The sequence below is a fragment of the Acinonyx jubatus genome, chromosome A1, assembly GCF_027475565.1.
Source record: "Acinonyx jubatus isolate Ajub_Pintada_27869175 chromosome A1, VMU_Ajub_asm_v1.0, whole genome shotgun sequence".
NCBI classification, from domain to species: domain Eukaryota; kingdom Metazoa; phylum Chordata; class Mammalia; order Carnivora; family Felidae; genus Acinonyx; species Acinonyx jubatus.
The window spans coordinates 155,264,766-155,280,140 of NC_069380.1; the positions used below are offsets into that span (position 1 = coordinate 155,264,766).

General features: G+C 34.1%; 1 protein-coding gene across 4 annotated transcripts in view; it reads right to left on the reverse strand.

The window, feature by feature from the left end:
- Window positions 1–15,375, reverse strand: part of SKIC3 (SKI3 subunit of superkiller complex) — an 88,036-nt gene that overhangs the window by 9,205 nt on the left and 63,456 nt on the right. For all 4 annotated transcript variants that reach the window (XM_015065404.3, XM_027037714.2, XM_053224987.1 and 1 more), the window contains 4 exons: window positions 13,272–13,393; window positions 11,366–11,524; window positions 6,089–6,241; window positions 38–168 (listed from right to left, as the gene is read on the reverse strand). In XM_015065404.3, coding sequence (XP_014920890.2) covers window positions 38–168; window positions 6,089–6,241; window positions 11,366–11,524; window positions 13,272–13,393 — 565 coding nt within the window. The remainder of the gene's footprint in view (window positions 1–37; window positions 169–6,088; window positions 6,242–11,365; window positions 11,525–13,271; window positions 13,394–15,375) is intronic.

Consider the following 15,375-nt stretch of genomic DNA (forward strand, 5'->3'; position numbering starts at 1 on the left):
ATTTCCAAGAAAAAAAGGGAACAACGATTTTTCATACCTTGCCCCCATTTTGCGGTTGAATTGTAACAAAGCTTGTAAAAAGACAGCCAATGGACAAAAGCAAAGTTTCAAGGCCTCAGTTGTAGCTTCTTGAACCAAAGATGACCAGTGATTATTGGGAATATTAGCCTGCAAAAATATAAGACACATATTAAATCAAAGCTTTCCGGATGTTTACCTTAAAAGGATGCAATTCAACTCTGATTTATTGAATGCCTACTTGTCCAAGTCACCATGTAAATGCTACAGGGACCATGATTCTACAAAATGATTAAGATATGATTTCTGTCCTTAAATAGCTACAGAACAGGGCAGACTGGAATAAAGAAAGGTTTCAAAGAGGCGACATCACTTAAAACACACTAAAATATTTATTAAAACAAAATGCACTATTCTGCTATATAGGTGAATAAAATCTATCAGTTACTAAGCCTCTTGTTTACCAAATATACAAAACTCAATTTAACATGACTTCAACAGGTAGTGATAAAGTCCCACATTCAAAAATTATCTAAGGAGAAAGAAAAGACTAAAATAAAATATTTTAATAAAATCCCAACACAGAAAAAAGGTACAAAGCACAATGAATTAAATTGAACTCATCAATACTGAGAACTTTTTTTTAAAGAATTTCACCTTATAAGGAAAATGTTAAGGCAAACTTTAGTGTCTTACAATATGGGCTGATTCAGAAATAATAGATAAGTATTTCCTAAGGAACAATAACTGGAGTTAAATATGGTGAACAGTCTGCTGAATTATGTTAGAAGGAAAAAAATACACACTTAAAATCTCTCATTAAAAACCTGAGACTGTATCCAAAATCTATAAAGAACTTATCAAACTCAACACCCAAAAAAACAAATAATCCAGTGAAGAAATGGGCTAAAGACATGAAGAAACACTTCTCCAAAGAAGACATCCCGATGGCCAACCGACACATGAAAAAATGCTCAACGTCTCTCACCATCAGGGAAATACAAATCAAAACCACCATGAGATACCACCTTACACCTGTCAGAATGGCTACATTAATAACTCAGGCAACAACAGATGTTGGTGAGGATGTGGAGAAAGAGGATCTCTTTTGCATTGTTGGTGGCAATGCAAGCTGGTGCATTGGAAAACAGTATGGAGGTTCCTCAAGAAACTAAAAATAGACCTACTGTATGCCCCAGCAATTGCACTACTAGGCATTTATCCAAGGGATACAGGTGTGCTGTTTCGAAGGGACACATGCACCCCCGTGTTTATAGTAGCACTATCAACAATAGCCAAAGTATGGGAAGAGCCAAAATGTCCATCGATGGATGAATGAATAAAGAAGAGGTGGTATACACACACACACACACACACACACACACACACACACACACACACACACAATGGAGTATTACTCGGCAATCAAAAAGAATGAAATCTTGCCATTTGCACCTATGGAGATGGAATTGGAGGGTATTATGCAAAGTGAAATTAGTCAGAGAAAGACAAAAATCACATGACTTCACTCATAGGAGGACTTTAAAAGAGAAACAGATGAACATAAGGGAAGGGAAACAAAAATAATACAAGAACAGGGAGGGGGACAAAACATAAGAGATTCATAAATATGGAGAACAAACTGAGGGTTACAGGAGGGGTTGTGGGAGGGGGGATGGGCTAAATGGGTAAGGGGCACTAAGGAATCTACTCCTGAAATCATTGTTGCACTATATGTTAATTTGGATGTAAATTTTTAAAAATAAAAAAAAATTAAGAAAATAATATTAAATAATTAAAAAACCCTTAGACTTTAACTAAGATTTCATAATTACAGGCATCTAGAATACACATTTTAATAAAGGCAATAGAATGAGTCAATACATGGTCCATTTCAAACACTAAAGTATAAAAAAATGCTTTAATGTTAGGACAATAAACAGTGCATGCAGTACATTAGTGTAATCAAGGAAGAGGAAGCTATAAAGACAATAAATCTGAAAACAGAGGACAGAGGTAGTAAGGCACCTTCTATAAAGATGGGAGCAATGAACCACTGGATACATCTGGCAAAGAAAATAAGGCAAAGCCCAAACTAACAAACTTAATGCCTGATATATTTTAGAAACCAGTAATACAAAACGTTTACTGGTTACTTTTATAATGTACTCTCATAAAATATTCTGTAAAGTTAGCCCAAAGATTATTATAGAAGGAAAAAGTTTCTATGCGTAACTGGTATATTAAATAGTAGAATGCACACTTTTGACTTCCATTGTGTCTTTAAAACTGATTATATGAGAAAGCACTTTTCCTCTCTCCCTGGATAGAAATTATAGCAGGTTCCATGACTCTGATATCCATTTTTCTTACAGTCATCACAAATAATCTTAATTAGAATATCCTCTTCTTTTCAGTATTTCAATCTTCATTTAAAGGTACGGTTTGCACCCTATCCCACCACAGCTCCCAGACTGGATATGGTTACAGGTAGCAGCAGCTGGCCTGTTCTTTCTCCCAACACTCCTACCTTTTCTTGTTAACTGCAGTTTCAAACTGCTACGGAAATACTAGAAGTCTGTATTTGACTGGTGTCACTGTAAGATGGTATTTCTAGGCCTGACAGATATTTAAATCTCTTTTTCTCATCCAGACTTTCCTGGCTTTATCCTAACTTCATGGGTAGTGTCTTATCTGCAGGACCAGCTATGTACTCTGTGGAGCCCAGTGCAAAATCACTGCAAAAATGTATGGCCCTTTGTTCAAAAATAATTAAGAATTTCAAGATGGCGACTACAAGGATTAAAGCAAGAGTGGAGCCCTGAGCAACTGCACAGAATGCACACCTGTGAAGCAGGCCTGTTCATCCACAGTTCCACTAGAGGAATATACTCTATTTCACTTACTCTCCACATCCTCAAAGCAATCTTGAGACCTCTCGTTTCTTTTGTACTGAAACCCCATCACTCTTCTAGGTAGCCCTACTGGATTGGATTTAAGAGAATTCCTACGCCAATCCACTTTGACGCTGGACCACTCATTCCTGGCTCCAACAAATTCTAGGAGTGTTGCCAATCCCATGTCACAGGAATTCTCCTTCACTCCCTCTGTCTTGTACCCGAGCGTATATTGCTACCCACCTTTGGGATACACCCACCACTGACCACTCTCTGCCAGGGCACATACTTTCCAAAGCACTTTTTTTTTCTGTCCTAAGACACCAAGTGGAGAGCCACAGCTTCTGAAGTTATGTCAGATACCTGTCTATATGCTACTAGACATGTGCCTCCAGGATCTCAGAGGCCATACATCAAAACTTTCCTTTCTTTGGCAGAATTCAAAAAGATTCTTTTTTGTTTTTGTTCTTTTTTATTTTTACTTACTGATTTGTTTTACTTTTTTTTTCTTTACTCTTATTTTTATCCCATAATCAGTTACTCTAGAGGATGAAACCCAATTGTGTATAGATTGAAAGCAAAAATATACACTTTCTCCCTTCCTCACCTTTGTGGGCATCTGTGTATGGAAATGTGCCATCAAGATGGGGGAGGTAAGCGCTCTCCAAAAAAATTTCTCCATATTCCTTCTCTAACTTCTAATCCATTTATAGCTTCCTTATAGGTTAATCTTCTACTTACTGCGGAAGTCTGTACCTTGATTTTATATCTTACTTTGGAATCTGTTATCTCTGAAATCTGATACTTAGCATCTTAGCCGAACCTGAGTTTAATATCCTATCCATATATTATCACACATTCAGTAGCCTCTCATAAAAGTGTAATTTTAATATAGTCATGCTCTGTACCAGCTGTTTACCATAGAAATGTGGCATCTCTTATATTCTTTTTTTTTAATGTTTATTTTTGAGGGAGAGACAGAGTGTGAGTGGGAGAGGGGTAGAGAGAGAGGGAGCACAGAATCCAAAGCAGGCTCCAGGCTCTGAGCTGTCAGCACAGAGCCCAACGTGGGGCTCGAACTCACAAACCCCAAGATCATGACCTGAGCCAAAGTCTGATGCTTAACCGACTGAGCCACCCAGCTGCCCCTCTTATATTCTTTTACAATAAATGTTCAGTGTCAAATATTACAATAAGAACAGGTTAGATTTGAGTAGTGTTATAAGGGCATTTGTAAATGTTATTCTACTTGATATTTAACCCTATAAGAAGGCAAAGTAGTATTATCATCTTTACTACTACTACTCCAAAAAAAAAAAAAAAAAGACTCTAAATAGTTTAATTGGCTGAAGTTTTCACAAGGAATACATGGTAGAACCAGAACCAAAGCTATTAGAGGAAATACTTTTTGTGGTTGGGGGGAGGGGGAGTAGAAGAGATAGGGTGTATTTGGGTATTACTAAACTGCAAGCTAATTTCCTCAACTGTAAAACAGGATTATTGTAAATATTAAATAAACTAGTATGTGTAAATTACTGTAACAGTATCTAGCACAGGCTAAGTGTATAATGTTTGCTATTGTTATTCCTATTGTTTTATTCCAGGTCAGATTTAATTTCCCAGCATTAAGAACAGGCAAAAAAAACCACCCTCCCCCCAAATAAAAATATTTATTAACTAACAAATAATGTTAGACTAAAAGAGTTTCTACTTTTCCAGTTCACATATACAAGAGACTTATAAGTACTATGTGTGGCTTCCATAGCACACAGCTATCAATGTCACAAAGATATCTGTTAAATATAAATATGTAACAAAATATTTGATGGTCTACAATTAACCACCATTTTTTTTCACCCAAATCAGCACAAATTTGACAGCCATTATTATGTACACATTCATTCAAAAACCATTTATTGAAGAGCTCCTATGTACAAGGCAGGGTGGTAAAGCAAGGATGCAAAGATGAACAAAACATGGCCACCGACCCTAGGAGCTCTTAAATGTGCTCTGTAGTCATCTCACCAAAGCTGAAAACATTTCCTAATCCTTATATATCTTTATCAGAAAGCTGAATTAAAACAAGAAAATAACATTGGCAATGGATTGCTATGACAAAAGCATGAATTAATTCAGGCCTATCTAGGACAATTTCTTCTAACCATGTAAAACAAAGAACGACAGTTTATCTTTTAATTACAGAAGCAACATTATATGATAAAAATTCAAATACTATCAAAGGATATAAAATGAAAACGTCTTCTCTATCATCCTTTAAAAACCCCCAGTGCTATTCTCCAAAGTAACTGTCATTAACTTTCTTTTTTTAATTATTATTTTATTTATTTTTTTATTTTAGACAGCTAGAGAGCTAGGGATGGAGAGGGGCAGAGCGGGGAGGGGGAGAGAGAATCATAAGCAAGCTCCATGCTCAGTGCAGAGCCCCATGTGGGGCTGGATGCTTTGACCTTGGGATCATGACCTGAGTCGAAATCAAGACTCGAATGCTTAACCAACTGAGCCACCCAGATGCCCCTCATTAATTTTCTTTTTATATCTTTTTATATCTTTCTATGTACCCATAAGCAGGTGCACACAAACACAACATATTTAGACATACATATTCTTAAATATATGTATCACACATACATACACTCAACTAGGATATCATATACACTGTTCTGCAGTTTTCCCCCCAAAGCACACACATACTTAAACATTTATCTAAGGAGTTTTCCATACTTGTACAGAGGACTTACAGATTAATGTACCTATCTTTGTATCAAAAATCTGATGTCAAATCAAAACTTACTAGAAATCCTCTTACAGAATGTTAAATTGAACTGAGAAATGGGCTGAAATGTTAATTATTGCCACCTGTGTCACAGATGAGTAGCTGGGTTAATTCTAACTTATCAACAAGAAATAAAAATGTATATTCTGCCTTAATTCAACTTTTTAATTTCAATCTTTGTTTCTTTTCTTCCCCAAACAATGACACTGTTCTGCTGGAGTCTATGGATTTACATTGCTATTATTTCCATCAAAAGCCCAAATACAAAGTCTATAAGGAGGCCTCACAAGAAGGTGACAAAACAACAGGAACTTGAGAGAAAGCACGATCATCTTAAAAATAAATGAATCAATTTTTCATGATTATAACATGATCTTACCATGCAGGCTTTTAAAGCAAGTAGAGCTAGTCTCAGCAGACTTGACAGCTTCCCACTCCAACTGCCCTGCTGGGATGCTACTTGTAGACTCTTTCTATAACACATCTCTGCAGCACCCATCATTCCTTGGCACTGATACACGTGTGCCAGCCACTGAGGAACATAAAGAGAAAAGAACCAAAAAGATTTCAATTTAGTACATAGCCTGCTACTCTACTTCCAACAAAGTCAATACACATTGATAAAGTTAATTTTTTATTTCATTATTGCTAAATTTTGTGCCCCCAAAAAACAAAAATCACAGGTCAAGAAAGGAGTAGCCATCTTGCCCATTCTACCAGCAAGAGCTTACTAGCCACATCACTGGAAAGTCGTTTTTTTTTTTTAATATAAATGCGTATCTACTTATTTTGAGACAGAGAAAGAGAGAGTGTGAGCAGGGGAAGGGCAAGGAGAGAAGGAGAGAGAGAATCCCAAGCTGGCTCCATGCTGTCATCACAGAGCCCAATGTGCAGCTTAATCTCAAGAACCATGAGATCATGACTTGATAAGAAATCAAGAGTCGGATGCTTTAACCAACTAAGCCACCCAGGTGCCCCTGACTTGACAGTCTTAAAGAGTTTTCTGAGATGGCAAGTCAAGAACAAAATCAAAATGGACTATGAAAACAGACATATCATGTAAATGCTAATCAAAAACAAGTTTGTATAGTTGTATTAATAAAGTAGACTTTAAGACAAGAAATATTAGAGACAAAGGGGGCTGTTTCATAATAAGAATCAATTAATTGGAAGATATAACACTCCTACATTTGTATTTACCTAATAACATAGATTTTATGCAGCAAAAGTTGACAGAAATGAAAAAAAATAGTCAAATGCAGAATCAAAGTTGGAGATTTTTAGTACACCTATCTTAGCAATGGTTAAAGAAACACAAAACATTCAATAAGGACATAGAAGATTTAAACATAATTAATTAGCTCGACTTAAGTGACATATTGAGAAGACTACATTCAGTAACCACAGTATATACATTAAGTGACAATGTGTATGCAATATTTACCAAATCCAACCATATAACTAAAGAACTAAAATCATACAGTTTACTGATTAAGTGAAATTAAAGAGTAACAGAGAAATAACTAAAAAATTCATCCTCTCCCATATTAGAAATTTTGCAACATGCTTCAGAAAAAAACATGGATCAAAGAAGAAATCCCAATGGAAATTAGAAAACATATTCAAATAAATGACAATGAAAACACTACATAAAGTCCTGGGGGATGCATATATATATTGGAGAAAGACAGAAAATCTGTAAGTTTCTCTGTCAAGAAGCTAGGTAAAAAAAAAAAAAAAAAAAAAAAAAAACCCAAAATGCAAAGAACGTAAAGAAAATAAAAAATAAATCAATAATGTGTAAAGAAAATATAATGAAGAAAATCAAACCATAAAGTTGGTTCTTTGACAAGTTAACAAAATTGTTTATCAAGAAAAAATTCAGAAAACAAATTACCAATGTAAGAATGAAAACGGAAAAAAAGCATTACAGATTATATAAACAGTGAAAAAAAATTTTTAATGTTTATTTATTTTTGTGAGAGAGAGAGTGTGAGAGAGCAGGGAAGGGGCAGAAAGAGAAAGGGAGACACAGAACCTGATGCAGGCTCCAGGCTCTGAGTTGTCAGCACAGAGCCCAACATGGGGCTCAAACTCAGGAACCATAAGATCATGACCTAAGCCAAAGTCAGCTTAACAAACTGAGCCGCTCAGGCGCCCCCATGATACATTAAAGAGGATATCATGAACAACTTTATGCCAATAAACATGAAATTGAGATGTGCTGGACAAATTTCCTCTAGCTCATGAATGCTAAAGAAGTGAAAAGAAATTTAACCAGCAATTAAAAAAAAAAAAAAAAAAAAAAAATCCTTAGCCCAAGTGGCTTCAATGGTGAATTCTTCCAAACATTAAAGAAATAAATGTCACTCTCATACAAACTCTTTCAGAAAATAAAGGAGAATTAACAACATAGATGCCAAAACCTAACACAGACCTCATAAGAATGAAAAATAAGCCATTCTCTCCTGAATATAGGTATTAAAAATCCTCTAAAAAGACATTAACAAATCAACTCCAGCAATATATAAAAGGAGTAATACATCATAGCCAGGAAAACCAAGTAAGATTTCTACTAAGAATGCAAGGTTAGTTGAGCATTTGAAAGTCAACACAGTCCACATTAGCAGAATAATAAAAAAAGAACCATTCTAACAGATGCCCCTCACAAGATCTGTTAAAATTCAACATCCATTCGTGAAAAAATAAAAAATCTTTTATCAATTTAGAATAGAAGACTTCCTTGATCTGATAAATGTATCTATAAAAACTTGCAGTAAATATCATAATTGGGAAACAGTAAATGTTTTCTATGTGAGGTTGAAAATAAGAACATTCACTTATTTTACCACCACTTCTATTTAATATTGTTATTCAAGGTTCTAAACAGTGCAATACAGCAAGAAAAAAATCAATATAAATATATTGGAAAGAAAAAGTAAAACTTTACTACTCACAGAAATGACTTAATTATGTTTACAGAAAACCCAAAATCATTTCAAAAGAATAAGTGAATTCAGCAAGGTTGTGGATGGTCAACATATAAATATCACTGCATTTCTAAGTGTTTGGAGCTAACATACAAGACAAAAATACCATTTGTAATAGAACAAAAAACATGAACTACCCAGAAATAAATTTAACACAAAAATGTAAGAGACTCTACACTGAAAACTGTAAAGCACTACTGAGAGAAATTTAGAACTTAAATAATTTGAGGCATATACCACATTTGTGGATAGAGAAATTCAGTAGTATTCCTTTATCAATCCTCCCCCAATTAAACTACAGATTCACGTAATTCCAATCAAGATCCTAGCAGGGCTTTTGTTTGCGGGGGGGAGGGGGGCGGTAAGGAAGCAGGGTAACTGACAATCTATATGTAAATGCAAAAAACCTAAATGACCTGAGACACTTGAAGGAGAAAAAGTCAGAGGTCTTCCTATTAGCTCCACACATCAAAACTAATTGTAAAGCTGTAAGCAAGAATAAACAAGTAGATGAATGGAAAAGAATAGGGAGCCCTATACGACCCACATATACAGTCACCTGATTCATGTAAAACCATCACTACAGTTCTGTGGGGTCAGAATGGTCTTTTCAAGGAATGATGCGGGGACAGTAAGATATACATCTGGGAAAAAAAGAACCTTGACTCTGCAACATCAACAAAAATTAATCCTGTATGGATCATATACCTAATATGTGAAAAGTAAAACAAAAATCTCTGAAAGAAAAGCGAAAAATATCTTCAGGAGCTTAAAGGAGGCAAAGCGCTCTTAAATAGAAATTTCAATAAAGCATTAACCATTAAAAGGTAAGTTAGACTTCATTAAAATTAACAACTATTCATCAAAAAATAATATTAACAGAGTGTTAAGCCAAGGTACAGACATGAGGAACTATGTGCAGTAATACAAATAATCAAAATGTGCTTGTATCCAAAAACTACAATGAATTCCAAAAATCAATTAAAAAACAGCCCACGAAAAACTGAAAAAAAAAAAAAAAAAAAAAAGGCACTTTATAAAGAGGATATCCAAAGGTTCATTAAGCTTATGAAAAGTGGCAAAACTATCACAAGATACTATTATCTACTTATCTACTGAAAAGGGGAAATAATAACCATGTCTAGCAATACCAGCAATTGGAATGCTCAAAATTTGTTAGTGGTTTATAAAACTGTTTGATAGGATCTACTAGAGTAAACATACATATCCCTTATCACCCACCAAAAGACATATCTAAGGATGGACATGGCAGCATTAACCATGATAGCCAAAACCTGTTAATAATCCAAATGTCCATCAACTGTAAAAGAGATACATTTTATAATATATTCATAAGATGAAACGGAAAAAAACTACAGCTACGTGAAACAACTAAATGAGTCCCACAGACTTGATGTTGAATGAAAGTAACCACACACAAAACAAGAGTCTGTTTATGTGATGTTCAAAAAGCAGAAAGACTAGAGAGAAGTGACAGAAGTCAGAATAGTTGTTCTCCTTTTTATTTGAGGTAGGGGGAAATCAAAGAGAGAGGCAGGGGGGAGACAACCAGGTTATTGACAATATTCTGTATCATGGTATAGGTGGTGGCTAAATAGGTATATAGGTAAGTAAAAATGTAATGAATGGTACTTATAAGATTTTCATACTCTATTCTTTGTGAATTATATCATAAAAGAAGACACACTCTATCTCTTAAGACTCTACATGCTATATAATTTATCTTTTAATTTTTCCTTTTTAGTTTGACAAGCATATGAAGTCTTGATGAAGAATATGAAATCATTACTATCCATCTGACCTTAGAATTAAAGTATCTTAATTCTCATATGGCAAACTTTAGAAGAGGGGAAAAAAGCACCACCTTTCTCCAATAATTAGAATAAAAAGTAGGCTTAGCTTGCATAGTCCAACTACTGTATGCCATAGGATAATCTTTTTAAGCAGGGACATCAAAAAGGTGTTACAATGAAAGATCAAAATGAGCAAGAAATTACAGTAAAAAATAAGCTTCTGTAAAATCGATATCAAAAAGCCCCCTTTGATACTTTCTCTGGAGCAGAGAGGAAACTATAATACACTGAATAAAGTAATTACATGTTTTCTTGTGTTTTAATATCGATAAGAATAAAGTATATAGTGATCATTATGTGTTTGTCACTGTAGATAACCAGAGCCAGCTAAAAGGATAGTCTGTTCATTCAAGCATCCATAACTACTTCAAAAAGCACTAAACACCCATTAAAATCGTGGATATGGGTTCCCTATAAGGTAGCTAGAAAAAAAACACATACATCCTCCCTAAAGGTGGAGTTAGCACCATTATGACAAAATGTTTGAAACACTTCTTTAGTGTGTTACATCAATCCTATGTAAAAGGCAGTATTTTCAACATTGTTTTAAATTGAGGAAATTCATAATCAACAATTTAAAAACCTTTGAAGCAGTGTAGCTGCAGATCCTAAATTAGTATTAAACTTGCTTAGTCTCCTTAATCCCAATACAGCATGCTTCAGTTATTGAAAACGAAACATATATGGTGACTTTAAAGGCAAGATAAACAAAATGGAGCCTACCGCCTAACCTCACCTAGTATCACGAAGTATTCTAATTCAGGACTCATTGTAAGAATGGAGAGAATTTACCTGCCACGCTGGAACAGAAGTTGAATTGGACATGACTGTTTTCTGCAGCTCTTCAAGTACAGCATCTGGGAGAGGGTTTTGTGAATCCAGGAGTGGTTTACACTGAACTTGTCTCAGAAGTAAGATAACAGCTGGCTGATCAGGGTTACTTTTTAAATTCTAAAAATTAAACCCCAAATACAAATATATCACACAGATTCTTGAATGTTAAAATAGCAATTAAGCTATTCTTAATGTTGGAAAAAAATCTGAATTTAACCTTTTTCTTATTAAAAAAATAACTGCAAAAGTAAAATAAATAGAACGATGAACATATAAAACTCCACATTTAAATAAACTTTGAAATTGGTAATGCTATAATTGTAGTTTATAAGGCATTTATTTTAGATTTAGTTTCCCTTTGACTTGTTTTATTCTCAAGTGATATCCTGAAAAACTTAAGTTCTGAATGTAAATAGCTGAACCAAGAAAACATAATATTAACAGTGAAGGCTAAAACAATGCCTTATTGGAAGAAACTAGACCATATAAGAAGAAAAGAGCTATAAATGTTTTCCTTTTTCAACCTCTTCACAAAGATATTCACTGGATGTCCTTCTCTAGGCAAAGACTTCCTACACATTGTAAGAAAAATGACCCATTTATCCATTTCCCTAAGCCATTATTAGTACATGAAAACACACATACATAATTACATATATGTATATGCATCTCCTTTCCTATATATATCTGTACAGGGGAGAAGTTAAAGAAAGTTCTCTAAACAAGCCTTCCACTATTGTTTTAAACATTTCTTTATTGCTTGTCCTTCAATCTCATGCTTCTCTATTTTTTATTAAGTTATAGTCTTAAATGTATGTGATTGCTTTCTTCTAAGTAAGAGATTGGAACAAAAGAATGACAAGAAAAAAATCATAAAAGTATCCCTTATTCTGTCAAACAGAACATAGCAACTGTCAGTTGCTTGTTAAACACTCACTGCATAATACTAATCTGTCCTGAATATAGATGAAATTTCTTAAATAAAAGAGAAAATTTATTACTCTGCTTTTTCGGAGAATTAAAACACTAAAGGGATCTTCAAAGATCCATTCTTCCTTCTCTGTAAAATTTATATTGATCTTTCTTTCAAAAACAAAAACAAAACAAAACACATTTCTAAAGAAAATAAAATCTTCCTGGTAAGCAATTATGAAAAAAGATGTTTTCAGGAAAACGTCAGGATAAGGAGATGTTTAAAACTGTCCTTATCCATTAAATTATTTCTAAATAGCTTTATGAAATGGATTCATTCATTCAATAGAAATTTATTGAACCCCTACTATGTGCTGGCAAGGTGCTAAGGATTTACTCACAGAGCCCACAATCCAGGTTTATAAAAGGTGACTACTGAGTAGCTCCAATCACCCACTTAATCCTCACAGTCATTCTATGTGGTTCAGAACTTTGGAAAAATACAGGGATGCTGGAAAACATAGCATTCTGAAGGCAGTAACCAGAAATCAAAGGAAAATACTGCTTCCATAATGGTACTGCCTTCCCAAAGACCTATTAAGTCCTTGAGTCCTAGAATCAGACAAATGTGAGTTCAAATGGCAACTAAATCAATTTCTAGCTGCAAACTCTTGTGTAAATCGCTTACCCTAAGCTTTAGTTTACTTATTTATAAAAAGGGGATAATAATAAACATCCATGTCATACATTGTTGTGAAGTTCAAATACAAACTGCTAAATGTATTGACCAGCTTATAGTAAGTACTCAATAAATGTTGGGTAATTATAATCATTACTATCATCACACCATCACCATATGCCCTTTAAATAATGTGCACTCTATTTTTAATGTCATTTTCCAAGTAGGATAAGAATCCACAAATCTCAATGCTCAATTTCATAATAATAATACCTTTGTGCAGAGGCCTTCAGCTTCAGCTAGTCTTCCTGTGTCTATTAGACCAGTGACAGCTTGGGAGAGAGACCACTTTTCCAGAGATTGGTTATAATTTTCAAGGAATTCTTTGTCTCTAACTGTGAACAAAAATGTCAGTGTTACTTTCCTCTGCGATTTATAACATTTTCCCAAAGGAGTAATTAGTTGCTAAGAAGTATTACAATTAGACTTACCATGCATCTATAATTTTTTAAACTTACATGTACTACCGAAATCCCATAAACTATCCTGACACATGACAGGTTTCTGAAGAGTTTCATGGTAGGAATGTATGTGGCTGAGTAACTTAAAACTTTATAGACTTGTGACTTACATAAAAACAAAACAAACAAAAAACAAAAAACACTTTACAGCAAAATTAAAAATAATTCATTGTAAAAAATTGAATATTTATTGTGATATAATTGATGTATCGTAAATTACACACATGTACGTATTCAAACAGTACATTCTAAAGACTTTTGACATGGGCGTCTATCCATGAACCATCACTAAAATCAAGATAATGAACATAGTCACCATCATGAAAAGTTTCTTCCTACTCCTCTGTAATCACTTCTGTTCCCCTACCTACCTCTCCTCTCACCCTCTGTCCCCAGGCAACCGCTAATTCTTTTCAGTCACAATAGATCAGACTGCATCTTCTAAACTTTCATACAAATAGAATCATAAAGTATAGACCCCTTTGTCTAGCATGTTCACAGTTGTTAATATGGTAAATTACATGCATTTTCAAATGTTAAAGTGACTTTGCGTTCCCAAGATAAACCCCAGGTGATCATGATGTATCATCTTTTCTATGGGTTGTCGCATTTGAATTGATACAGTGTGTTATGAATTTTTGCACCGTAGTTCTGCAGTATCCTTATTGAAGTCTTTGCCTGGTTTTGGTGTCAGGGTAATGTTGGCCATACAGAAAAAAGTTACCAAACTTTTAAATTACCTGGAAGGATTTGTTTAGAACTGGCATTATTTTGTCCTTAAATGGTTGGTAGAATTCATCAGTGAAGACATTGGGTCCTGGAGTTTTCTTTGTGGGGAGATTTAGAACTACAAATTCAGTATCTTTAACAGATACAAAGCTATTCAGTTTATTTATTTCTTCTGAAGTGAGTTTTGTGTCTTTCAAAGAATTTGTCCATTTCTAAGTTGCCAAATTTAGTGGCATAAACTTGTTCATAAGATCCTATTAGCCTTTAAATAGCTATAGCGATGTACCCTCTTTCATTTCTGACATGGGTACTGTTTTTTATCCCTGATGTCTGGCTAGAGGTTTATCAATTCTATTGATCTTCTCAAAGAACAAGTTTTCACATTTGTTAATTTTCTGTTTTCTATTTCACTGATCGCTACTATTTATTACTTCTTTTCTTCTGCTTACTTTGGGTATAATTTCATCTTCCATTTTCTAGTTCTTAAGGAGATGAGATCACTGATTTGAAGGCTTTAATGTAGACATTAGATGCTATAAATTTCTCTGTAAGCAGTGCTTGTAATACTTTGAAAGGCTGTTTTTCCCTTTTCACTCAGTTCAAAATATTTTCTCACTTCCCTTCTAGCTTATTCTTTGAACTGGATTATTTAAAAGTATTTATTTAGTTTCTAAATATTTGAGAATTTTCCAGATATTTTTCTGTTACTTGTTTTTAATTTAATTCCATTGTATTAAGACAATATGCTTTATACATGATCTGAAGCCCTTTAAATTTATTTAGACCTGTTTCATGGCCCATTTAAGATTTGGGTAAATGCTCTGCATGCATTTGACAATAGGCCTTCTGCTGTTATTAGAAGTATTCCACAAAGGCCAATTAGGTCAAGTTAGTTGACAGTGCTGTTCAAGTCTTTATTATATCTTTACAGATTTTTTTTGTCCAATTGTTCTGTCAATTATCAAAAGATTACTAAATCTCTAGTTATAATTGTGGATTTGTCTATCCCTTTCAGTTCTGTAAGTTTTTGCTTCGTACATTTTTCCGTAAGTTTTCATTTTTTCTACCCATCTTATTGTGAAATACAATGCATAGTTTTTGTATTTTGAAGATCTGCTACTTAGTGC